Source organism: Lipophrys pholis (genome assembly GCF_963383615.2).
Source record: "Lipophrys pholis genome assembly, chromosome: 7".
Lineage (NCBI taxonomy): Eukaryota > Metazoa > Chordata > Actinopteri > Blenniiformes > Blenniidae > Lipophrys > Lipophrys pholis.
In genome coordinates, this window is record NC_137638.1 from 12,913,212 (window position 1) to 12,939,457 (window position 26,246).

The 26,246-nt window shown below is 41.7% G+C and overlaps 2 protein-coding genes across 7 annotated transcripts in view; one reads left to right on the forward strand and one right to left on the reverse strand.

Annotated features, from left to right (window-relative positions):
• Window positions 1-1,370: 1,370 nt before the first annotated feature.
• Window positions 1,371-9,009, reverse strand: cep78 (centrosomal protein 78). 2 transcript variants are annotated; one of them, XM_080468369.1, is made up of 16 exons: window positions 8,860-9,009; window positions 7,463-7,731; window positions 7,139-7,314; window positions 6,748-6,820; window positions 6,523-6,626; window positions 6,204-6,378; window positions 5,991-6,104; window positions 5,691-5,755; window positions 5,449-5,551; window positions 4,833-4,953; window positions 4,567-4,609; window positions 4,241-4,396; window positions 4,053-4,130; window positions 3,724-3,905; window positions 2,535-2,715; window positions 1,371-2,344 (listed from the first exon to the last, which is right to left on the reverse strand). In XM_080468369.1, the coding sequence occupies exons 2-16, from the start codon at window positions 7,722-7,724 to the stop codon at window positions 1,751-1,753; spliced, it is 2,427 nt and encodes an 808-aa protein (XP_080324495.1). In that variant the 5' UTR covers window positions 7,725-7,731; window positions 8,860-9,009; the 3' UTR covers window positions 1,371-1,750. The 2 variants fall into 2 exon arrangements, with proteins under 2 accessions (XP_080324495.1, XP_080324494.1); XM_080468368.1 differs by having other exon boundaries at window positions 7,139-7,332.
• Window positions 9,010-10,616: 1,607 nt separating this feature from the next.
• The window catches only part of dock8 (dedicator of cytokinesis 8), a 54,975-nt gene continuing 39,345 nt past the window's right edge, over window positions 10,617-26,246 (forward strand). For 3 of the 5 annotated variants that reach the window (XM_080466970.1, XM_080466971.1, XM_080466972.1), the window contains exons 1-5: window positions 10,617-10,852; window positions 18,822-18,921; window positions 23,107-23,282; window positions 23,612-23,683; window positions 23,839-23,947. In XM_080466970.1, coding sequence (XP_080323096.1) covers window positions 10,800-10,852; window positions 18,822-18,921; window positions 23,107-23,282; window positions 23,612-23,683; window positions 23,839-23,947 — 510 coding nt within the window. In that variant the 5' untranslated portion in view covers window positions 10,617-10,799. Of the gene's footprint in view, window positions 10,853-18,821; window positions 18,922-20,690; window positions 21,027-23,106; window positions 23,283-23,611; window positions 23,684-23,838; window positions 23,948-26,246 lie in introns of those variants that run through there. The other 2 variants (XM_080466974.1, XM_080466973.1) reach the window with 2 other exon arrangements.

A 26,246-nucleotide genomic window follows, 5' to 3' on the forward strand; every position in this document is an offset into this window, starting at 1 on the left:
TGTCAAACACGGGTTTCCATTAACTAGTGGTTGAGTTAAGATATTTGCAGTTTTTTGAATCAAGTAGCCATGGTAGGTCCTGGACAGATCACCAGTCCTTCACAGAGCAAACACTCAAAAGACAATTACACACTTTCACAATCACAGTCAACTCAGTCCCCAATTAGTCTCACTAGAGTGCATGTTTTTGGACTAAGGGAGGAAACTAGAGTACCCAAGAAACCCCAAGGATGCATGGGGAGAACATGTGAACTCCACACAGAAAGGCTCCCAAACCCCTAATTCATTCCAAATTAAGAGTCTTTACAAAGGCATGGAGGCAAGACTCAGGTTTGAGCTTTGCGGGTCACCACTGAGGCGGCGTGCTCTCTTTCAAATGTTACAAAGCCAAAGTTTGTTCCAGGTTGATATAGATTATTATCTTAAAAGGCATTGTTTGCAACTGGGAGGATGAAAATGGTCGGAAGCAATTTAACAGTCATGTGTTACATTAGCAGTGGCGAATGGACTCTGAAGCTGTTCAAACCTCAAAAATGACAAAGTGCATAACCAACAGCCAATTTTCTGACGTGCATGTTCCTCAAAGGGAAACTGTTTGTCATACGAGTTATTATAGTTCTTTCCCTGTTTATATAATAAAGCACTTTCCTGTGCCTGGCAAATCTGACTAAGAGGGAATTCAGCAGAGGTATGTGACAGTGTATCGAAACCTTTACCTGAACCATTCCAGTAAAGCCCCTAATCCATCTCTTAATGAATAGCAAGACTTGAAAAGCAGATGTTGGCTTGAAAAGAAACTTCTAATGTCCACACAAAAATGTTTACACAACATGCAGAGCCAAAGAAAACTGGTTTTTCCACTGACATGGTGAATAAAATACTCATGGCACTGACGACTGGACATTTCTTTACCAACACCCCCCCCATTATTAATTGCTTTGTCAGGTCTGTGTGTCTGCCTCTGTGTTTCTCACTTAGTGTTTTCAATTAACCGATGTTGCACTTGTGTCCGCCCCTTCCTTGTGTATTTAAACTCCTCTCCCTCTGCCGTCCTTGTCGGATCGTCTCGTCAACATGTCTTGTCTCCTTGTCACTTGTCTCGCCCCGTCGCCCCGTGTCTCCACGTGTTCCATGCACTTTTGTTTGGGTCCACCCTGCAAACCATGACATGCTTATTGATTTTGAATCTTGTCATTTGTTTTTGGTACTGTGCATGCATCCTCTCTGAAATGTTGAACCCCACAGATGTTTTTTTTGTTTTTTTTAAATGACACGTTATTATGTTATTAAACCAAAATTAGTTAGATGATATAAGAAGAATAGCAATGATATAGACTGATTTGCTTCTAAAACAAAAAAAGCAAAACATTCATGCTTTGAAAAGCACTATCAGTTTTTACTTCTGAACACAACAGAATGGCATAAAACAAACAGGAGTAGCAATTCTCAAGAAATGGCTTTAAGATCATAAGGTCACAGTAAAGTGTGTGATTCTTCTACAGGCATTACATTTACGTTGGTTAAAAACTTATATGCAGAATGGATCTGAAAGAGAATTAAGTTGTTAGTTTGGAAAACTAATGCCTCCTGTCACACTTTCTTTTATGTTTTTTACTTGGAATGCAGATTGAGAATGTGAGGATTGTTGCCTGATCTTCGCTTTAGAAAATGTAACAAATTGACAAAAACCTGGACAAGTAACAGAACTAAAAACAGACACAGGATCACAGAGCTTCTCATATTTCTGAGGTCAGAAAGAGTCATTATCGGACTGAACTGAACCCTGCAGAGAGCTGAAATGCTCCAGGGCGACCCCTCCTTGTGTAGGTTTGCTCTGCGACGGTTCTCTCTCAGACCGACCCACTGTCACTGACCTGTCCTTCCCCCCGCTCCATGACCCCGCGGAGCCCACAGACTCTGCCTTGTCACTTATGAAGTCACTACCACTTGCAGATGAACTGCCGTTGGAGCCGTGGCTGTGGGAGGCGCGTTTGTAGGAATGGAGGTTTTTGAAGCCCTTTTCATAGGACCCGTTGCTTCCGTGAGAGTTGCTGTTGCTGTTGCTTTTGGAATGACTTTGCTGAGTCTGGAAGGTTTTTCCAAAAGACATTTGGCTGTGGACACTGTGCTCAGAGCCTGAGTCTTGCCTCGATTCAGACTTTGTACATCGGTGTGGCTCTTCTTCTCCACCTACACCAGGATCCACTGCAGATCCTGAAGCTTGAGTAGAGGTCACATCTCGCTGTCGGTTTTTATAAATAGATGCTCCAATAGAAGGCGGAGATCTAGGAGTGGTGAAAGCATCTTCCTGTCCAGCGGGATCAACAGGTAGATCACTGACTTTCTAAAAAAAAAAAAAGAATTGGAAAATACATGTATTTAGGGAAGTCTGCATGGTGCTTTCAGCAAATGCCACATTTGAATACATAGTTCTGGTTTCATCAAGTAAGCAGATGAAAAGACAAAACTGAAATACTATGTGTAGCCACGGCAACGAGGACACATTTCCCAGCCATTACTTTCCAGATCCTTACCAAAGGCACGTCACGGGTCTTTGCCCAAACATCCATGTACTCCTCTTTAGTCGGTGACGTTGCACCATCGGCCATCGGGCCAACCGGAGCCTGAGCTCCGAGTGTCGAGGAGAGCTGAGGTCTTCCCAGTGGCTGGAAGTCAAAATTGTCAATTCCAGCCATTGAAGCCAGCTGCCCAAATCTACAGAAAGAGATTGAACTCTGTTAAAGATGCAGACATGGTCCAAGCATTTTCCAAAATACAATCTAAAAATGAAAATGACAAGAATAAACACTTCTAAATGCTCTAGAATATATAAAGAAAAGAAAATTAAGATTTATTTTAAAAGTCTTAGTAAAGACCGTAAAAAAAACAAAAGAGAGTAAAAACATTATAAAGGATCTGACTGACCGACAACAAGGAAGAGTAAGTGACTGGAACTGCACACCCACCTGACTCATCAAAGAAATAAAACAAAGCATCCCTCTCATTTAGTCAGAGTGAAACTGGATTCAACACCATGTTCCCAAATACTAAGGCCAAATAGGACAAGAACAAAAAGACTTGTGTTGTTAAAGGGCACCTCAGAACGAAACCGAAATCTAAAACCACGGCCAAGCAGGTCGGGAAGTCTACAAGAAATGGTCCAACATTCTGAGGAGCACAGAGGCTAATCTATTTAACTGTGCGTTGCCTGTGTGAGTCCATACACATCTTCCTTCTGTATGAGGCAGTATGGTGGATGTCAACTGATGAAGGTTACCATATATAAAAAGGTTTTATGATGCTGCACCATGATAAGAAAGTTCTCTTGAAATGTATTTTTTTTTTATATCCTGCAAAACCTTTAGCAAAATATGATAAATATGGGTAAACCTGCAACTGTTACAAGAACCACAGTTCAAGAATTTCTCGGGTTGCTAAGGCTTATATGGATATCAAAATAAATACAAATGACATCCTGTGAAAGAACATCATGTAAAGGTGAAACAGTTTCATCAAATCAAAACAACTTCTTGTGAGGATTCAATGAGAACAAAACTAGTGAGTGTGACCAGATCACCAAGAGAAAAACAGCTGTTGTGACCTAAAGTATACCAAGTGAATGACCAGGGACACGGAACGAAACAGAAAATACCACACTGGCAAAGGTCCCAAAAGTCCAAAAGGCACATTTTGTACTGGCCAGGTCTCAGGCCACCCACCCACCCAGCGTCCCGGAGCAGATCCAGAAAAGCATGGAACTTTGAAAATGAGCGCTCGATGCTCTCCAGCACGGCCTCGTCTTCAAGAGCACTGCCAGCTGCTGATGCCGATCTGGAGCCTGTGGCTGCGAGCGCCTCTGACAGGGAGCTGTTGGCATCAAGAAGTCGGGCATTCTCCAGTTCCAGCTGAAAAAGAACAAAACCAATAATATGGACTTTCTTCAGCACTTTATATTAGACATTTGCAGAACATGAAATACATGTGGAGCTGTCCGATTCTGAGACAATTCACATAACAAGCATGAAAAATTCCGTGTGTGAGAACGAATGTACCTCCATGATCCTGGACTGAGCTTTCAGCCGAGCTCTGCGCTCCTCCGCCAGTCTGAGGCGACACTCCTTTAGCTCCATCTACAGGACATTCAAAAGAAAACACTTAGTGGGAAACTGAATTATCGAAGATGTTCAGGTACCAAAATGTTGTTTGGTGCAACATGTCAGCACTTCCAGGTCAGCCTGACCTGCATGACTTCAGTCTGCCGCCATGTGACTCCGTCCTGGACACCAAAGGGAGATGGTCTCGGCTCCACTTCCACCACAACCTCTTCCTCTTCATCCTCCTCCTCCTCCTTTCCTTCTGACCCTGACTCCACAGTAACCTTCACAGTCGTTGCACCCTAGGAAAAACAATATATATCACAGAAGGGGGAGATATGGAGAGCACTGCTTTATATATATAAAAAACAAAAAAGGTTAGAAATCATCAGAAATAATGTAGTCCCTACTAGAAAAAGGTATTTATATCAGTCATTTTCTTTATACGAGTTCAAAGAGAAGAAAAACTCACCTGGAAGCTTTGACCTCTCACACCAACTCCAGGAGGCAGACCGCTGCAATAAATGCATTCGATCAGTCACATGACCTCGACTAAACAAGCTGAAAATCCTTTGCCTACATGAGGACATACTCTAGTTTTGGGGTAGAATTATAGTAAATATCTCCTCACGGTTTTCTTGCATTCAAATTAGAAGTTAAAGACACAGTGCCGCCGGATCTTGTATTTGCTTTCGTTATAGAATACTGGTCATATTCGCTGTGTTAATTTCTCCTCACCTCTGGCGTCCAGCTCGCGCGGCAGCACACTGCCGCACATAACAAGTGGAGGAACCCGACTTGCGTGTGTGAGCAGCACCAGTCCCCTGTCCTCCAGGACGAGGTGGTCCTTCATTAGGGGCTGAAAAAGAAATTCAAAAACAAAAGACTTTCATTTTTATTAAATTCTAAACAAATGAAAATTCAGCAACAAATCCAGCTTGTTGTGTTTGTGCACACGATTTTACACTGAAACTCTACAAACAATATTTTTGGTTTTTATGTTGCTTTGTTTAACCGAAGCAGTTTCACAGCCCAGCATGAATAAATGTCAACTCTTTTCACACACATGTTCAATAACAGTCTTTTATAAACCAGATCAAGTGCTCAGAACAAAAAAAGGTGAATATATCAATGTTCAAAGAACTCATATGACTGGATAGAACTTCAAAAGTCAGATTCTTTCTTCTATTTTCTTGCACAAAGACGACATGACATAACCACAAAGTAGAAAATATTAATTACAAAGTTTAATGCGGGAGAGAAAAGTCATTAAATCATGCAAAGTATTACCACCATAGTGACACATAGACGGGTGCCCATAAGTATGAGAGACATGTAATAAGTATGTATTTACCTATCCTAAATGTGGCTTTTCCTCTTACTGTACTGGACAGACTCCTCCTCTTTGGACCAGAGGCTTTCGGTGGCTGTGCACTTGGATTCTTGATCCAGCAGTACTGCAGCATAGAACAAGGGGGAGAAAACTAAAGCACAGAGCGGCTAGAAAATCCTCAATGTGTGCACGTGTAGCATTCATTCACTCTGGATCATTTTTCCAAAGACTTCAAAGTGATTCTTTTGGTTGGAGAAACTCACCTCTAGTGACCGACCATCAGGATTCATGAGGACTTTCTCTAAAATAGTTTTGATTAGGACTTTGTCTGTGAACGAAAAATAAAACATTAATTAAAAAAAAAAAAAGAAGAAGTATTTCTAACCATCTGTGTTTATCACTATAGAGCAATTGAACCTTTTTACTGCACGTATTTGAAACCAACGTTTATTTGTTCAGAGGAAACAATATATAGGATAAGGGTGAAAAGGCATATTGCAGAGGAACACCTCCACCTAATCTAGTGTTACATAGTCGTGTGTTTGGTCGAAGTAGCTTCTTACCAACTAAAGGATTATTCCGAATATCCAACACACACAGTGAGGAATTTGTTTTCAAGGCCTCCAGCAAACGGCGAGCTCCTTCATTGGACAGGCCACACCCCTGCAGATCCACAGCTGTTCAACAAGTAACAAAAACAAAACAATGAAGAAAAATGTTGTTGTTTTTTTCTTTGCTGAAATATTATTGTCAACCATACATGCACATCCACTAACCTTTAACCCAGAGGTCTTCTGCCAGTTCACGGGCTAGAGCGGAAGCACCGCGGTCCCCGATCAAGCTGTTGTCGTTCAGGGTGACACGGCGGAGACCTCCCATCCCCTCAAACTGTGGCTTCCGATATCTCAGAGACTCTGCCCATGCGGTACCGTGCCTCTGCAGTCCTTGATGCTGAAACATAAATTACACGGCGTAACAAGTCCACATTTTAATATGATGAAAAAGTACAAAGAATGAATAATGCACCTTCATACAGAAATAAAAACATTACAAAGATTACAACCGGAACCGTTCTGAAAAACCCAGATATCAGACCTTGATGATGTTGGCCACATGCTCTGCCCCTCTCCAGGTGAGACTGCATCCAGTAAAATCCACTGTCCTGATGTTTGTAGAGTTTTTCACACTTTGGCAAATGACTGTAAACATAAGAGTAAGGGAGTGACAAACAAAGTAAATTTTCTATTCACATATAACACAATCTTGAGAAAACTCACTAAACTAAAAAAAGGTAAACAAAAACGTGTTGCAGTTGCATACCCTCTAAGCCCTCATCAGAGATCGGACAGTTAGCCAGCGACAGGTTTTCCAAAGAAGCGCTTTTCGCCAAACCCTAGAATAGGATACATACGTTTATTCATTTTAATTTCTATCAAATCACACTCTAAACGCTCTCTAAATGCACTTTCACCCCGGTTTTATGTGCCGCTGGCCCAGATATTAGGTATAATCTCAATATTTACCACAGTTTACAGTCAACACTTTCTTTAAAATAACTCGGGAAGTCCTTTTTGGTCAGAGAAACACAGTGAAGCGACGAGTGGGTAATAACATTTTTTTACCAGTCGATCTAAGTGTATGTGCTCACCGACAATAAAAAACTACCTTAAACTTTACTCTTTACATTGAAAATGATGGTCTTTGTTTTTACCCTTGTCAGTGTGATGAGGTCCCTCTCTCTCAGGGGAAGACCATGAAGATACAGAGTCTTGAGGTTGGGTGAGATGGTCAGACACTCCATAAGAGCCTTGCATAACTTGAAGGTGATGTCTTTTGAGCGGATGGCTGGGATCTCCTTCTTGAAGGTCGACTTATAGTACCTTGTATCTGAAAAGGTTGTTTTTCCTTTAATATAATGAATGTATAAAATCAATTTAAATTTCAGTTACAAGTAATATGTTTCAGTAATACCATAGTTAAGAGAGTATAAACTGTTTCCTTGTCACATTTACTTGATGAGCTACTTTTTTCTTACCTTTATCTCCAGAACCCAGATTGGTTTGGTCTGTACTACTGATCGCAATGCAGTGTAGGCTCTTGTTGATGGATATAGATTTGAGAACAGGTCTCCAGTCTGTCAGTTTGAGTTTGTTTCCATTAAAGTCCAACAGCCCTTTGTTAATGTTTGTCTTGATGGCACGGAGAGGGACTGTTTCCTGCCTTGTACAAGCATACTCATAGTACGCCATGAAGTCCTGAGCACCCTGCCGACAAATCTGAGCAACGTCTTGAGCCATCTTTAGCCTAGGAGCAAATAAACAAACAAACAATTCAGACAGGCAATTAATGATTAATCTAACTGATGTTAATTTTAAACCCTGAGTATTTTGATGAGTATACGCATATATGGGGTACAGACAGGTAAACAAAAATAAATACCTGTCTGCACTAACAAAGCTATTATTTTGAATCCAACTTACAACTCTGATTTATGTGACATCTGATCCACCCTATTTTTCATTCTGTGGTGCTCAAAAGGCTATTGAGAAGTGTTTTCTCCTGCTTAACCTTCTGTAAACAGCCAACTTCTAGCAAAAGGAAGATTTACACAACAATGTGCAGTTAACTTCTACAAGGGTTTTCTGGTCATCATTTAAGTAATTTGCTTGTCACGTTCTACCACAATGAGTCACATATTTACACACTGTTTCATGAATGCGATCCTGGTTCACATTTATATACAGCTTTTATATATACATATTGGTCAGTCGGCTTTAGCTTTATTCATCTACAACGAGCACTTCTTCACGTTTCCCTAGGTGCCTGTTTTTGACCTATTATTTTTTTTATGTTCATTTGGCTAAAACAACTGCTGGATTGCTTTTTCACTGACAGTGGTCACAAGCTGATCCAGCTGCAGTGCAGGCTACCTGTCCATGGACTCCTGTTAGATTGGGATCTTATACTACATGCTCATCAAACAAGGATAGAGACTCACACAGGGTACGACATGTTAATGTGAATGTCGCTAAACGACATTCGCCAGGACAGCTCTGTGTTTCTGTCGGTGCTTTAGCTCGTTGCAGCAGTAACATGGGACGTCACCCGTTAACAGGGAAACCGCCTTATCCAAAACACCAGGCTTTCACACCGATTGGTTGATTCGCACTGATTACAACCTACGTTCAAACTCAACTCGCCGCTTCTTCGTTTAACAATGTCTTATTGAACTCAGTTCCAATCTATGAAGCTACGCTTTATATTACCACCAACACAACCGAGTTGTACATCAATTCAACACTTGCGAGCAAAGCTGAGCTCGGAGCTAGGAGTTTAAGGACACCCTGCCGACAAGCCCCCAACGATCAGTGTTCGACTCCATTAAAAGCATTACTATGTCACTCCCTCCTGAAATAAAACACAAAAATGTACCTTCTACGTGTAAGAGTAGGTTCGACGCCGTGGTAGGGCTCCGTGGTCGTTCCTTTAAGGCTATCTATTAACTTTCACACTGTGTTATTGTTCTGTCTCGATCGCTCAAAAGTGGCGCTGTTGTATGAGCAAACGCCTCTTCCTCTGCCTGAGAGCTGCAACACAAGTGATTGGCTGCCCCCTAGCGGAGCGGAGCGGAGCGCAGCTCCAAATCTACATTACTTTGGCTTGATTTGATGGAATTGTTATTGATCATATAACTCAATGCATTTTATATTGACATCGTTTTTTGTTCTTTTAAGAGGGTAGGCGTGGAGTGGAAGTGAAATTTCCATCATCCTGCATCACACGTTTGAGAGAATTTGTTTGCCATGCTCTATATTTAATACACCTACATACACAGAATGATGCAGACAAACATGCACATGCTGAATACAAATACTTGGAAATGTCAGCCTCGTGTGTGTGTTCTGTATGTGAATAAGCATGCATCAGGGCAGCCAACTTTTCAAAATACCTTAACGGGAGATTTGGTTGGGTCAACCAAAATGTTGACCATTCTAGTATCAAAACGTTCAACAGAGTAAAGTTCTGCATAATATTAGCTATGAAAGTAAGATTATTGAATTTGCGTGTAGTTAAAGTCCCACAGTAATGTTTTAAAACCTCCTGATCAGGACGGTTTTGCATGAACTCCAACATAGAAGTTACCTGCTGGATTCTTTGTAATGTGTCAGCTGAGCTAACGGAATGACCTCCACCTCGAATGCTTCATTATTCAATGATGATGTGTCCAGATTAAATCCTCTGGTATTCTGACACATTTTTGTGTGTCCTGTGTGCTTCATATCAGTACCATTCTTAAGGATGATATCTCAAAGTTTGGGGCCATGGTATATGAAATTATAATTCCTCAAACTCCTCTTAACAATAGGTGGTGCTAAATCTATGAATGGATATTTTGCATATGGAAGTGTTCAGGGCAGCACTGTAATGACATGGTTATGTAGAGTTACACATTGCTTCTTGTTTCATGGCGAAACATCAGATATTCATTGGACCGCCATGGCGGTGCCCTTTGAGATTCTACTTACATTTTGATACGTCTTTTCATCTGGAAGGCCTGTTGTATATACTGGCCAGATTTCAGGCCTCTAAGATGTAACCCCAAGGGCCTAGGAGGATTGTGCTTCACGTGTTTCACACATAAAGCAAAATGAAGGACTTCCTGTTGGGGTCACAGTAGGTGACTGACATTTCTTTTTTCAGCTCAATGTGCTGCATATACTGTATCTACAGAGCCATTTGGCCAGAAACCTGCTCAATGACCATAACATTCTAACCATTCCCCACTTCTAACATGTGAGGACATTTTCACAAAGGTTTGAGCAAGGTAAGGCCATTAAAAATGCAGTAGTTTGCCCAGTACCAGAAAGTAAATAATAATAATAATAATAATAATAATAATTATTATAATAATAGAAATAATAATAATACTAATAATACATTTTCCTACTTTCAATAATTATTCAGTCTTGTTTAACATTGCTCTTCAAAGTAACACACACACACACACACACACACACACACACACACACACACACACACACACACACAAGAGTAGCAAAGTGAGACTGCCGCTGTCTACAGCAAGGGAGCGCGCGTCTCTCTCTCTCTCTCTCTCTCTCTCTCTCTCTCTCTCTCTCTCTCTCTCTCTCTCTCTCTCTCTCTCTCTCCCTCCCTCCACTCCAACAATTACATGCGGAAGTTTACACCCAGTCAAGCTGCTGCCGCGACAACCAGAGATGAGCGTCGTCCTGCCGGTCGGTGTGTAGCGGGGCGAAGCGGCGGAGCGTCGGGACGCGGACAGCGGAGGCGGCGGGACCGCAGGAGGAGCACCGGAGCCACCGCGCGCCGGACTGTACACTTGGGACTCGCACATGGCTTCTCTGGGCAGCGCAGAGCGACGGGCTTTCGCTCTGAAAATCAACAGGTACACCACTGTTTTTCGATTTGTTTTTTTGGGGTTATTTTTGGGTGGTGGGGTTAAGTTCTGGGAGTGGACGTGGACAGTTGGTCCCTGCAGAGAAGCGCGCGGAGGATCCGCACATTGACAGTCCGAGCAGGCAGCCACATGTTGTGAATGTTAATGCTTGCAGGTTCATTCACTGTCCCGGAAAAAAAAAAAAAAAAAAAGAAAGGAGAAAAAAAAAAGCAGCCTGCAGGATCACAAACACACTCTCCAACTTCATGCAAAGTGATCTCAAGATTCAATCCCAGTCCTGACTCGGTGTACCAGCGCACATGCACCACATGTACACTCCAGAATGGACCAGCACGCTGAACTTTGAACACCAAGGTGACAGATCTGAGTTGTATAAGTGCCGTTTCCTCTCTTTATGCTTACTTCTACATTCAGTGTTTCCAATATGATTATTTCCTGCAAGTGTGTCAGAGCTGACTGGACCATAGAGTTGGAATAAAGGAGGAGGGATGTACTCATAGTTCCTGCTGTGACAGCAGCCAGGTGGTGAGGAAGTCTATTGTGTTGCGCACTCGTTTTGTGTTTGCAGTTATTGAACAAAACAAATCTACTTGCTATGATTAGCAGCACAAGCTGTAAAGCTTCCTGTGGGCATTTGTTCCTTTCTGTACATTGTGATCGGTGGAGTTTAATGGCGAGGCAGGACGTATCTGGCATTAAGAGAGTGGATAAATGGAGAGCAGAATGTAAAGAGGATTTCTGACCGAATTTTGGAAGCTTGATCACGTGGAGACATTCACATTTATTATTCTGTTTCAGAGGCTGTATATTATTCTGGTTTATTTTAAACTTTTATTTAAGAAAATCATTTGAACTTTTTAAACTTTGCAAGGAAAGGGCGTCAGTTGTATAAACGATTTCATTTCCTATTGACATCTTTGAATTGTTAAGATAATGTGGCCAAGCACCACTGGAGAAGTGCCATAGGATTGTTTTGATTAGTGGGGAACCTGAGTCTGCTGTGCTGTGCAGAGCTGAGCTCAGCTGCTGAGAGAGGAGAGAGGACCTGATCACAATTTGAATCCAGTGATGAGGCAGCAGAGGGGCTGGAGAGAAGATGCTGAACTGTAGCAGCAGCATGGCATGCTACAGTAGTTTAGCAATCTTCAACATTGACGATGCAATGCAGTCACACCCTGCAACAATGAGCTTTTTGAAGCTTGTTCTGTGCAGTACAATGTTATTTTCACATAGATTGAAACTCTTCAAGAAATCTATGACATGTGTAAGCATCCTTCTTCTATATTAATTGATCAAATTCAAGGTAGCATGGCACTGGAGCCAATCACAGCTTATTATGGGGGAAGGCAGGGCACGTCCTGGACAGGTTACCAGTCCATTACAGGGTGAACACAGACACACACACACACACACACACACACTCACACACACACACATTCACAACTGTCATTGTTATCGAAGCTGGAGTAACAATTAAGACACTTAAGAAGTGGGTTATTATTATTATTATCATTATTTCACTTGCTCAGATTGGACCCAGAGTTATCATTTGCAGTAGATATTGACAGAACAAGATCAAGTTGCTTGCTTATAAGTACTAAAGACACTCTTTCGAACTGCAAGATGACAACAGGCCTGATATTTAGTTACTGTAAACGTGTGAGGCAATTCCAAACTAAAACAACAGGCTACATGCAGAGGAACACAATATGTATGCAAATATTCCGTGACACATGATTTTTGATCATGTCAATGACCCTAAACATACACAGCTGCACTTTATTTTGGCAGAGCTTTTGAAGCATTGGTGAATCTTTGGCTGTCTGAGGCAGTCACCTGATCTCAAACTGAACTAGCTGAATTCCACTTGTTAAAAACCAGTCAGTGGTCTCAAATGTATAACTGTATTTTAAAGCAAAGAGAAGAAAGCAAAAAGTTTAACAGCAATTAAAACGTGTTGACTGGTAGTGTTGTTTCACATAGGCAACCTATGACTTCAAATTTTTGGGCCATTGGTCAGTAAAATTGCGAAATAACTTGTGATCTTGAAGGGTAACTCCCTCCAGAATCACGGCAACAAAATGCCAGGCGTAAACAAACTGCGGAGACAAAGAGGAACAGTGGTCACAAGGTAACACTCTGCAGTAAATAGTCATCTGCATAACAAGCTCATCCAGTCTATATGTGCAAGTTATTTGTATTGTGTGTTACTTATGTCAGGGTGAAACAATCTTTGTTTGTCCACCGCCTCAAAGTTCTATATGTTCTCCTGGGTACTTCCTCCCCACCGTAACTTTATCAGGACGCAGTGTGAAGGAAATCCTGAAAACTGAGGACGGTTTGCTGCTCATCGGTTTCACTTCTCTGTTCTCGGTGGCAGTTTGCAATCAGGAAATAGGTTTTCATAAGTAGATATAAAAAAAGGATAATGAAAAAGAAGTGCAAGAACATTGAACACCGGAGTTGTATTTGGCAGACGGAAGGTCGCTGACGATTAACATTGTCAAGTTTAACGTGATGCGACTCAAGAGCATATGGTGGCAGGTGTGAGCACAGCTGTGGATGGAGGGCCTCCGTCGGTCAATACTCCTTAAGTGGGGAGGGGTTGTGGCTTAAGTTTCATCTGATTTCCTTTGGGTTTTAGCTGATGGCATCTGTTAACCCCTCGTCTGTGTTGGTGGGCTGTTCAGCTATGAGGTGGGGAGGGTGTCAGAAAGTCCCGCAGCTTCCTAAAAACTAGATAACTGACTCACCCTGCAGATCCAGGCCCTGTTAGATGTCGTGTTTACTGTTTGTTTCAGTCACTTGCGTTGGCTCGAAGCTGCCCGTGGCCCCAGTCCTGCCAAATGACTGCTGTGTTTGTGCGTGCCTCCCTTTTGACAGGAAGCTGAGTCGTGATGGTGCTGATAGCAACGAGACCCATTAAGTCTGTGGACATATGATAGCATGAGACACGCAGCAGGGACATCCCTCTGGTCGGCTTCCCTCCGCCTGCCATGTACACCAACATGGCTTTCTGTTTCCTCTGTGGCTCAGATTAAGGAGGAAACACTGCTGCTTGGGGAGGTTTGAAGGATTTTTAAGGGTGTAGAAGCTCCTCTCGAATAGTGGGTGGACTTCTTAATAATGGTGATAATGGGCTTAATTGTAGGGCTGTTTTTTGTAGCGCGTCTGCGTCGTGTCACGTCATGGGGAGTAAATACAGATGTCCGTGTGTGGAGCTAAAGATTTGGCAATCAGGGGAGGTATTAATCAGAGCTGCAGCTGCGAGGGGCTATGATAGTACAGTTTTAGAGCCAGCGTGAGGAAAGCTCAGGCAGCGCTTCCAGAAATGCTGACAGGAACACACCATATGCACACACAGCAGGCACAGGCCCGCCATGTATGACGCAACAGAAATCCGAAATGGGCCAGCCTCTGTCTGTAGGGAGGGGATCATAGAAGGCTTCACCTTGAGAGCTTAAATGGACTTTTCCTTCGTTGGTCGTGAAGCTGTTCAGAAATCTCAGGGCTTCTGTACAGATAGATAAGTCGGGAAATCACTGTCCACATGCAACTTAATGTAATTAGAATACATGAGGATCACGTGACTGCTAAATGTATTGGGTGCTTACAAAATGGACCCCTTGCAGCTTGGTGTTTGTCAGGTGGAACAGGAGCACATATCATATTTTATGAATACGACTGTCAAAAGATGTTTCATTCTGATTAAGGATGTCTTCCCTGACAGCACAGGTGAGGATTTTACAATAAAATCTTTGTGCTATGACTGCCAAAGCCATAGTTGCAAATCGTGTTGCATCCTGCTTGAATTAGCCTCAGAAAATACCCAAAGTGAAGGGCACCATCTTCAGGAGTTTAGTTGTCTGCTCTATCAATCTGCAATTGAGTCAACTTTAAACAACTGTTATGTATCCAAGACTTATTGTCACAGAAAATGTGTTTAAATGGAAAAATCAAACAAAGGACAGTTCAGAATTCAGTGTATTTGTATGTTGATGCTACCAACAGTCTTCATCTTGCTTCATACTTCTTTTTAACACTATTTTCCTTTATGCATTATATTGAAATTTGTAAATGATTGAAAGTTTTATTCTTTTAAGTACAGGTTTTGTGAATTTGTCTCATTTCAGCAGCAAAATTGGACTGACAGACAACACATCACAAACAACCAGTCAAAACTGCTGTACAGACTCTATATAGATCAATCAGCATAACCTCAACTCATTAAAAACATCTGTACTTTTATTGACACACTTTGCTGTATTTCCTTCTCCAACATTACTCCATAAGTAATGTATGACCTGATCAACTTAGTAAAAACACTCACATATGTAGGCCATTCTTTCCTTAAATTACTGCTTTTGTCACAACATATTAATGGTTTGATTGCTGTGTTTCATGTGCACGACATGGTTTGTGAGGAATTTGAGCTCCTTTACTTCCAAACAATAGGAGACGCAGTGCTGTAAAATGTGCTGAGTCTTGATGGGTTTCAGTGGCGTGCCTAATCTGTCATCAGCTCTGATTTATAGCTGCTGCTGGCTGTCACCAGTAATTCTGGCTCCATGCGGACTCCTCGGGAGCTGTTGTTTTTACACCGTTTTTCACATCAACGCTAACTACTTATTTTAATTATATCTCATTAAAAAGCTGATTGTTGTCGTGAGGCTTTGGATTCACCTAAGACAAAGCTTTCTCAATAACAATTTGACCGTTGGATACGAATAATGAACATTTTGAGAGGATTCTCTGTCATTGAGTTCGATATCGAGACTCTTACGCATATTGTGTAGTGATAATAAGTATGCTTACACTCACAGACGTTAGGTCACTGAAAGGCATTAGTCGAGATATATAAAAACACGCCATGCTTTAATTTGCACTAGGGTTATCTCTGAAGAGCAATCCATCGCTTATACCAACTTTATCCAGCTTACAGTGACGGCCGCTGGAAAAACTGAGCAGAATATGAGATGCATTTTGGACCGGTTGCCAGTCCATTACAGTTTTATTACAGAGAAACACAATCACCCACACTCACCCACACAGCTACTTCCATGTATTTTGGAAGTGAACTGCATTCACACGCATCGCGGACCGCTCCTCATTCTGGAAGTAGTTTGGGATTTATGACTGTCTTCGAATACTGGTTTTACTATTAGAAGTCGATGAGAGCTTTTCACATGTTTTTTGAATTCTTTCAGAGTTTTGGGAGTCCCTCAGCCATTACTCAACAGAGTTGCAGCATCAGCTGCATTGCTCACGTGTTCATGTTCTCACTTCAAAAACAACTTTCTTGACAGCGGGCCACTTCAGGTGTTTTTTTTGTTTGTTTTTTTTCTCAACTACTTATGAATTGGTGTCGACAGTTGTCTCTGTGCTGAGGCGCTACAAGATTCACCACTTCTTCTGGTGTCTTTTATGGTTTCTGTAAAAAAAAAAGTCATGGTAAAGACGTCACTTTGGGCTCGGCTTGTGACGCTGGCTGCTTTTGGTATTATTTTTGCTAAAATGACCAAAACCAAAAGCTCTGTTTTTGTCTCACTCCCCAACAGTGGCTTTATTTGACAAAGGATGCCAAAAACACATCCTTTGTCTGTTAAAGAGAGGGACAGATGCTATCTGATGTGTCAAGCCGTTTGTCTGCCAGTGGTTGAAATAATGCCTGCTTGGCCCTGCTGGGAAGAGCTGATTACTATTTTACTTGCCCAACCTTTTTATAGATTGGCCCTCATTGTGTGCCAGTGAGTGTAAGTCAGCACTCCCATGTGTGTGCGCATGAGAATTGCACTTTATGTACATTTTATGTTAAGGATCACATAAGCTTTGTCGAACACATTTGACAATGACAAATATAGAAGGGGGGAGCACATGTTAGTGACAAGATGGTTGAATACCCAGTCTGTGTACAGGGTAAGGCATGGCTGTTTATAGCTGTCTTTATGAGAGGGTTTTACAGGGTTTAAAATGTCTTGGATACAAAGTTAATACTCCCACTAGACTTCATTCTTTTTGTTGCATAGATTTTATTTTCTTGCACTGACTAATCCAACTGCCATTACCATTGAGCTGCTTCTTGTGCTCTCGCTAGTTGAACCAGCAATTTATAATGTCAAAATGTAAAAATCTTCACCGCAGCCTTGTTTCTGTTTAAAGTGAAGTCAGTTTGTCCAGCGAGGCCAGTGTCGGCTTTTCTACAGGTAACTGAAGTCATGTTTGGAGCTCTGTGCCGCGTCATACCTTTTGTTGACAGGAAAGCTCTCTGGAGCATTAGTTTCTTACCTACAGCCCCTTTAAGCTCAATGAGCTTATGTGATTTGAGTCATTCCAAGAAGAGTAACTCAGCACATTTCTCCTGGACATTATTAGCTTGGGAAGTGGGTGTGTGTGGGGGGGGGGGGGGGGGGGGGGGGGTCTGCGGTTTGTTAGTGTGCAGGTGTAAGGTGGAGTCTGTGTACGAGTTCCCCTGATAAGCAAAGTGTAAATATACTCCCAACTACAACCGATATGTTCAGAAGTCAGTGCTGCATAATTCATGCGGTCCTGTGCAGCAGTATGTTAAATGGACTTTACATACGGTATATAGTGGTTTTCCACCGTTTTGGCAGCCCGTAAGGCAGTTGACGTTGATAATCACGTTCACCGATTCATGTCGCAGTGGTTCCTTTTTGAGCTGTCTCTTGGGTTATTCTGAAAACAGTTGAGCAGCTTTAAGCAAAACTCTGCTGCGTTGTTGGACTTTGCTCTTTGTGTAAATTTGTCTCCTCTTCTCCAACCCATGCCAGCATGTTATATGATTGACAGCGGGCGGGGAAATGTTATGAACAGCATGTCTAAAGTCAGTTGTGTTAAGATATGGTAAACCATATTCCAGAAATACATACATAGAACCGACTTATTAGCGAGTTTTTTTGTTGTTGCTTATTTCACAATCTTGGGCTCATTCCATGATATTAAACACTTGCAGTTATTACATATGATTTGACTCTGTGGCTTAAAAGGGTTTGACATGCTGGCATTCCCTCACTGAATGTTTGTTGGGTTTTGGTGATAATTAGCAGCAAGGATGTTGCAACAACGGCTACAGGGAATGAATGAACCCATGAGACTGACCACAGGCAAAGCAACTGAGAATGTGACCCATTTGCTTAATTCTTTCCCCTCTCAGTATTGCCTGTGTGGCAGTGTCACAATAAACCGTTTCTGACATTTGCACATGCAGAATTGCATGTGAAATTGACTAAAACACTGAACATAGGTGAAAATACACACATTCACCATCAACTGGTCTTCTGCGGCGAATACAGCCGTTGTTGTGTCGGGATTTGGCCAGGCTCCAGGGATATGGTAGATTAATTACAAAGAAATTGGCAGTGCGTCAGCTCAAAGTTGCACTGTGGCGAAATGTGTGCAACAAATTGGGGCACCGTCTTTGTTTGTGCAGTTCTTTACTCTCCTTTCTTTTTTCAGAGAAAGTTACAGCCAAGCAGACACCGTTGCAAAGACAAACTATAATCTACTGGATGTATTTGAATACCTCTCTTCTTGTGTCACGATGATTTTCTGCTCAGTCTGATCCTTAAATCAGGACAACATATTTAGCCCACTGCCTGTACCGGTTGCCAGCATGACAAAGCTTTTACACCGCCAGCGGAGACTTGCTTCTGTGAAGAGCGAACAATAGTCTGAATGGAATCCCCATGGCTGACCAATTCAAACTGACGAGGAACAATAGTTGAATTAGAATAGCGTCCGTCATTAAAAAAAAATACAGTATGTGTGTGTGTTGGTGGGACTTTGGTGTTAGATGAGATTGTGGAACATATTGATGTATTTAAAGAAAGAAAACAAACATTGACTTTCAAGCAGCACATAAAATGTGTCACTCTGGTCTGTTGTTCTCGGCCGCTGAACCACAAAACCTCCTAAATGTGTGTGCAATGTTTTGTTTCAGGCACTCTTCTGCGGAGATCCGGCGGCACTTCAGTGGGAACAATGGCTTTCAACACAGCCGGACCAGCTCCAACGCCTCAGCCACAGTGTGCCTCACTGTGGTGAGTTTACTTCTATAAAAAGATTACATTGACTTCTCAGGTTTAATGATTTCTACCTCGCAGGAAAGCTGTCACATTACCCAAACCCAAACTATAAGTGGATTTGCGGCTGCCCTTAAGTTACCATGCACCGCTGGCTGCAGGCAGCTTTACGTCAGGAATGTATGCAACGGGACGTTGTTTATTTATTATTCCCTGTTAACGGATATAGGACTCAAACAGTATAATGTTGGGTGTGTTTAAGAAGATCAAAAGGATAAAAACTAACATGAAAAATATTCCAAGATGCTCACAGATGATCCACAAGTGGTTTTATTCATAGTAAAAAAATAAATAATTGGGCTTCCCTCCCCATCTAGGTTGCCTTTCTTTATAGAGCTTGCATGTTCTTCCTGTATGTTTTTTTTTTTCCTCTACCACCTAAAATTTCCTGCCACACTTCAAAAACGTGCATGTCAGGTGAAAGGATGTCTCCAAATTGCCCATTGGTGGGAATGTGAATCTGTCTGTCTCTTGGTGTTTGACCTGTGATGGACCAGCAACATGTCCAGGGTGCACTGTGCTTTCCACAACCCGAAATTGAATGAAGAGTGTTATTTATTTTATTTTTTTTAAATGCAGCACTCACACAGCTTTAATGTTTGTGCTTATGCCACAAAATGGTTATAAGCGTTTCATCCTCACATCCTCTTTGCTGTCATTAGGCCTGAGAACCTTCGATTCAGTAAGGTGTCCACTTTTCAATGCCTTCCTTTTGAATACTAGAAATTCTGCTACGACCTAAGTTTCTGCTTTTTGCAGAGGCAACTGTTGTGATTTCTGGTTTTATTGAGTCTTTCTTTTTGCAGCAGCGGAAGAATTTTTGTTCCCGTTTCAGCCGAGGATTAATATGCTTTTGTTGAAAGCTGCCTTTGGCTTAACGTGATTTGGAAAAGCTCGTATCTCTTAATTTCTGGAGAGGATTGAATGCCATTATGACAAGTTGTTTTCTTGCCTCTTCGGCTGAAGCCTGGCAGTCAGCTAAGAGTTGATTTCTGCTCTCTTAAGCAAGCAGACAGAATGATGCACAGTAATCCTTTGCATGGATTTGTTCCTACCACACTCTACTAGGCTCCGTCAGCGCTACCCTCTGAACCTCTGTCTCTGCCTCCCAGCTTCATATTTTCTGCATTCAATCTTCCTGCTTTTTTTTTTTTCTATTTTGGTCTCTTCTCTCACATTTCCTCTCCCTGTATCTGTTTGCCGTCCTACATTTCTCTCAGTTAAAAGTTTTCTGAAGCTGTTAGGTGCTAAGTCTCTTGACGGATCTTTGTGTATGAGCGACTGAGCTGCAGCCCTTTGATACGTTTCCAGCGATGATCCTTGAGCTTGTCAGCTGACAGGGTTTGAGGAGAAGTACTTGTGCCATGCATCCCACCCCAGCTTGCGGCATGCAACACGGTTAATCTCTAACCTGCTTGGGAAATGGGTCATTGCTTTGGCTACTGACAAACACTGGATGGGGCCTGCTTACCTTGCAGCTTACGCCGGCAGATCTTTAATATGTCCGGATTTGGGATGCAGGAGATGGCTTTTAATACCATAATCTCTGGGATGATAGTTTCTCATTATTCAGCGTCTACCGCAGGGATGAGGGAGGGATGGTTGTGGCTGTTGTGTTAATTGTCACTGTTTGGATTTATGATTTATACTTTTTTTTTTGATACACAAATTAAAGAGATTAAAAGCAAAATCTGCATGTGCTTTTCATGAATTATTTTTTCGGTGCCACTTCACTGTGTGTGTATCAGCAACATGCAGATACGTATGTTGCCTGTAGTTTCTGTTCCTGTGTGTCGAAACACCCGCCGATGGAGGGACGCCTCGCTGTTGTCACTTCCTTTTAATGCCCTGTGGTCTATTTGTTTCAGCTGTAAACTACAAAGCTCCAAACTGCCTTCAACCCTGTTTGCGGTTTGAAACAGTCGGGCTCATTTTAAACGTTGGCTCTCTCCGCCTGTTAACACTTTTCACGATGCTGCCGGTTTTGCCTCAGTTCTGCTCAAGTGCTCAACCTCAAGAAGTATCAGGATCATTTTAAAGAAGATCTGCATTCAGTGTTTCAGGTTAGTTTCTTCCAGAATCACTCGGCGTTGGTCGCTGCACGCTGCAGGTTTCCGTATCCGGGGTGCGCCATTTTAGACGGTTCCTTTTTAAGTGCAGTTTTAAGTTTTCAGCGGGGTAAGTCAGCGTTATTTCTTTGTGCACTTAAGTTATGTATTAGAACTTGATAATGAGATTATCACTATGCTTGAATGCTGTGCCTCCTGTTTAATGTTGGTTGTACTGGGTGCCTGTTTCCCCTGGGCTTGTTTGTGAGCATGCTCATTGACGGAAGTGATGTTGACAGATGTAAACTGTATTGAGATTGAGACACTTTATTCAAAACAACCAAGAGTAAACACAGCAAATGGTGAAATACAGGTGTTGGCTTTGCAACAAAACCTTCAAGCAGTTTGACAAACTAATGTATTTGTCTCAGTTTTGTCCCAGGCATAATTTCCAAGTGATCTTTTTTTCTTTTTTTTTTTCCCCGCTGTCATAAATTCTTGTAAAACTATCATTATCAGTAAGTTTTAAAATAAAGACTTGCTCTGATGTTGTTTTGGTGAGAAGAGCCAGTTTCATGGTGGCTCCTCTGATGACTCCACAGAGCAGCCGGCACTGATCACAGGCATGCATAGATTTGCATTAATTTGGGTTTTGTTAACCCCCTTTTAATAAACAAGAAAAAGGAGTCTTGTGTTCGCAGTCAATGCATGAAGGTTGAGGCAGGCTCACAGACATTAACACGGGGTAGAGTGAATACTGTGAGTGTAGTAATATTACGTGATGGAGGGAGTGAAGGATTTCATTCATGCTATAGAGATAAGAGATTAAAAATAGCCATTTAACACATTAGCTCCTACTTACTTATCCATGGATTCTTTGCTTCTGTGTTGCATAGAAACTTTGCACAACACCAAACCATGTGGCGAAATATCCACTTAAGTGCCTGGTAGAGGAAAATATCCCTCAGGGAGAATTGATGTGCAAAAACATGTCCAAAGGCAAATGGAATTTGCTCTGCTTTTAAAAGTCGAGTACAGGAGTGACTCATGTTGTTACACCTGGTGTCTCCACCTCTTCCTGTTGTGTGTCCTTATTACCTGCCTTTGCACAAGGCTGTGGCTGGTGGGGAATCTAGTTTTCTTTATTCCCTCTTTGTAAGGTGCACACACTTTCTTTCACGTTTAGTTTTCACAAACGTCTCCTGTTTATGTTCTTTAGTGGGACAGTGTGCACAATTCCAAGCTTCGATGGTCCTCTGAAGATATGTGCATTGCAAACCATGAAAAAGATGGCCAGGATAATATAATTAGTTAGTATGGACATTTTGCAATATGTTATGGTTTGTGTTGGAAAGATTTTTCTGAAATCAGCTGTTTGTAATCACATCCAGCTTTTCCGACATTTCTTTTTCTTCACAAAGACACATGCTCCATGCAGGTTTTTTTATATTTTCAGCCATATCTGATCAGGCACCACAAAAAGGATGTGTGCGGTCTCATCACTTATACTTTCATTTTTTCCTAAATGATAGAAAGCACTTTTTTTCCCCCTTTTCGTTGGGGCGCTGAAGCAGATTTGTTCCACCGTGTCTTGCTTTGTGTATTCTCACCAACATCCTCTGTTTGATAGACACACTCATAAAAACTTCAGCTTATTTGTCGTGTACATTAATGTGATTATAGCTTTGCCTTTGAGCTGCTGGAGCTCTGCGAGTTTCTGTCTAATAATAGACACACACACACACACACACACACACACACACACACACACACACACACACACACTTGGCTGTCTCTTACAGCGCAGTTTGTTCCAGTTTCTATTTATGTGTGCTCTTCTGTCTTTTGTTCCGAGCCAGGTAGTCATGATTCAACATATTTTGTCCAAACTTCCCATTTTTTTCCTCACATTGTTTGCTCTTTTGATTTCATGGATTTGATAAACAAACTTACCTTCACTCCATTTCCCTTCTGACCCTTTTTGACGCAACAGGGTCAGAGGTGCCTTTGATATTTGATTATTTGCTTAGTATTTGTCAAAATCTACAGTATAATAAAGGTGTTTGATGACCCAAATCTTTGCTCGATTCTTCAGCCGCAGGCGTATGAAGCGGTCGAGCCATTAGACCTGGAGGAGTTCCTGATGTCACAGCTGAGAAGTGGAGACTCGGCACTGATGCAGGAGCTCGGAGACTTTCCTGATGATGACCTGAAGGTGCATCAGGTGGAGAAAGAGTGTCGCACCATTCGACACTCTGTCCCAGAGGACGGGTGGGTTACAGGCTGACAAACAACCTCATGAAAGTGGTTTTGTTTTTGTTTCTGTTGTTGGCAGTAGTATTATTGGACAAGATCTATGCTGTTCAAATGTCATGAGATAAATAGTTTAAAATAAATAATTTTTTTTGAATGCCTCAATTCACTGGTAAACTGCTCCATCACATTGTGTTATCTGAGCTCATTCAAAACATTCATTTGTCCGTCAAGTTGACCATGAAGTATAGATGTGGATAAGAGAAGAATCTAAGGTTTTTAATAATCTCTGAACATTGGCATGCATGTCTGTTTATTGCCATCGTTTGTCATCACTCGCATTCTAGAGTGGAGCTGGATCCACATGTCAGCGACTGTGTAGAGAGTTACACTCAGCCGTGGCTTGTCGTAACCAGAAGGTAAATCCCCTCCTACTCTGTTTCAAACACACACTCACACTGTGAATATATTGCATAAGACTCTGATTATCGGAGGGCGTTTTACGCGTATTACACACGCCTCTGTTCTGCATGTGTTTATGGACTTTGACTTGTGTGTGTCTGTGTATACGAAGGTGCCAGGGTGATGGCTGGGGAGCATATTCAGAGCGAGCCGGCCTTCATAAACTTCTTCGGAAACAGACGTTTGAGTCAGATGTTCAGCCAGAAGACCAAGACAAGCCAGTAAGGAATACAAACACAGTCCCTCTGTGAAGGAGCCTCCTTTAAAAAAAAAAAAAAATCCTTTTGAGAGCTGCTCTTGTGCAGTGTGGCGTGCAGTTTGCTACCCTGGAACAATTCTTCACTTATTCACACTTCTTCAAACACTTCTGTCCTGTGTGACTCTTCAAACGCGTCTCACTGCCGTGGAGCAAGTCTGCAGTTGTGTATCAACACTGTTTTATGTTAAGCCTGATACTTTTTTTTTTTTAATGCCTTATTTTTATTCAGAAACTGGAACAGTTTCATAGTTGAAGCTTTTAGTTGGTTTCACCTGATGAGTCCTCCCCTTGACTCAAATAAGACATAGATAAACAAATCAGAAATAGATGAAACAGTAAAAAGAGTAAAAAGTAGAGGTGCAGAAGGTAAAAAAAAAAAGAAAAGATCTGAACTTTATAGAATTAAATCTTTGGATCTTATGCAACGTTGTGCTTTTATTTTTTCAGTCAGTCCATCATGAGGATTTATTATCTATAATTCTCTTTGAAAACTGATACAATTGTTGTGAGTGGATCGAGTATATAGAATGAGTTTGGAATATATCCAGAACGATCAAACTTGATTCTGCATACAGTATGCTTTACCAAAGTCTCTTGGCTTTAAGCTTGTAAAAAGAGAAACAATAAACGAATAGATAGCAGATTTAATAAAGCATTTGATTGATTTTAAAAAGAGTTGTGCCACTTTTTCATCTTCGATTCCCTTCAAGAAAAGGCTGGACAATTTACTCCATTGAAGGTCCAAATAGTATCAATACCTGCGCAGATTTGTTAAATGCCTATTTAGTGTGTCTGTTTTGTAAACAGAAAGTTAAAGATTTAATATGTGTGAGCTTGTTTTTCCCACCTCGCACCACAATCTAATCCAGGATAAAGATCGTTTTAATGAATGTGTTTTAGAGGGGCTGGCTGACAGGTGGATTTCTGAAAGTTTCCTGCTGCTTTCAGTCTTAGTGCTTAGCTAAGCTGATCTCATCGCACCCTCACCCCCTTCTCATATGCACAGATATAGACAACAGATCTCTTAATCTGAAAAATGGCAAGGAACTTTTTACAAGAAGTTTTCCAAAGAGTCTTGATCGAATCATGGGTCATACAAATGAAAAGACAAAAAATATCCGCATGTCGTCTTTTTCAAACTTAACATAATGAACGTTCTGAGGGCCATCAGAGATTGGACACATTTGGACCTAGTCAGAAACATGTTTTCAAATCTCTGTTCAATCCGCTTCTCAGAGACTTGGCCTGGTCTTTGCCAGTACGGTCGAGAAAAGGGTCTCAGATTTGGAAAACAAATTACTCCACTTCGAAAGCATAGTATCTGAAATCCTCTGGGGAAAAAACAAAACAAAACAAAAAAACAACACACCTAACTGCGCTAATAACCAACCGAAGCGACTTCAAAACTAAGTTGTCTTAACTTTTTTTCAGTTCTGTCCTTGGATGCAAATGTCCTGCACTCCGAATGTCTTTTGTCAAGGAAGACATTTCAGTGGGAGCAGCATGGTTACCCATACTGATTCAAGCTGGGTGCAAATATCCGGGGGCGGGGGGGGGGGTTGCAAGAGTGAGGTGGTGCATGTTTTGTTATCGAACACAACACTGTCTTGTTTTTCCATCAGTCTTCTTCACTGTGGCAGTGGGACTTTTACATCAGTGAGCCTGCTTTATGTTAAAATACGCTTCAATATTAGATTTCACTGCCTCTGAGTGTTTGAAAAAATACAAGTGTCCACAAATACTACTTAAGTACACTATTGTTAGTCTTTGTGATTTGTTAAAGTATATAATTTTCCTCCTAATCAAGTACAATTTACACCATACAATCTACTTCCACTTCATGCATTTGAATTAATCTTCAGAAATTCTGATGTGCGTACTTGTAGTCCATATTCCTGTTTTATGTTTACATTTGCTTAGAAAACTAAAATTCCTTTACATCATTGTTGGTCTGTAAAATGAGCTTTGACATCTTTTTAAATGTCCCCATCCTTGCTTTCAATGCCGCCCCTGTCGCAACATTGTTTCAGGCCAATTTCCCATCCTCCCTCACTGCTCTCGCTCTCGCTGCTCGGTTTCATAGTGATCCAAAATCTCTGCTCCAAGAATTGGGCAGTGCCAGCCAATCCGAGTTCCACTCAGCATTACTCCCAACCTTTGGACCAGACTCCTCACCAGTCGGTCTCAGCATCCCCCTCCTCCATTTCCCCCGCATCCCTGCCAATTCTGTTTAATCACCCAAACCAAAGGGTCCTCATTAT

Coding starts and splice junctions, on each gene's coding strand:
- cep78 (XM_080468368.1), bottom strand. CDS start 7,724: ATGGCTCAAGACGTTGCTCAGATTTGTCGGCAGGGTGCTCAGGACTTC. Junction 4,954..5,448: donor AAAAGCCACATTTAGGATAG/GTAAATACATAC, acceptor TTTCTTTTTCAG/CCCCTAATGAAGGACCACCT. Junction 3,906..4,052: donor CTCAGTCCAGGATCATGGAG/GTACATTCGTTC, acceptor GTTCTTTTTCAG/CTGGAACTGGAGAATGCCCG.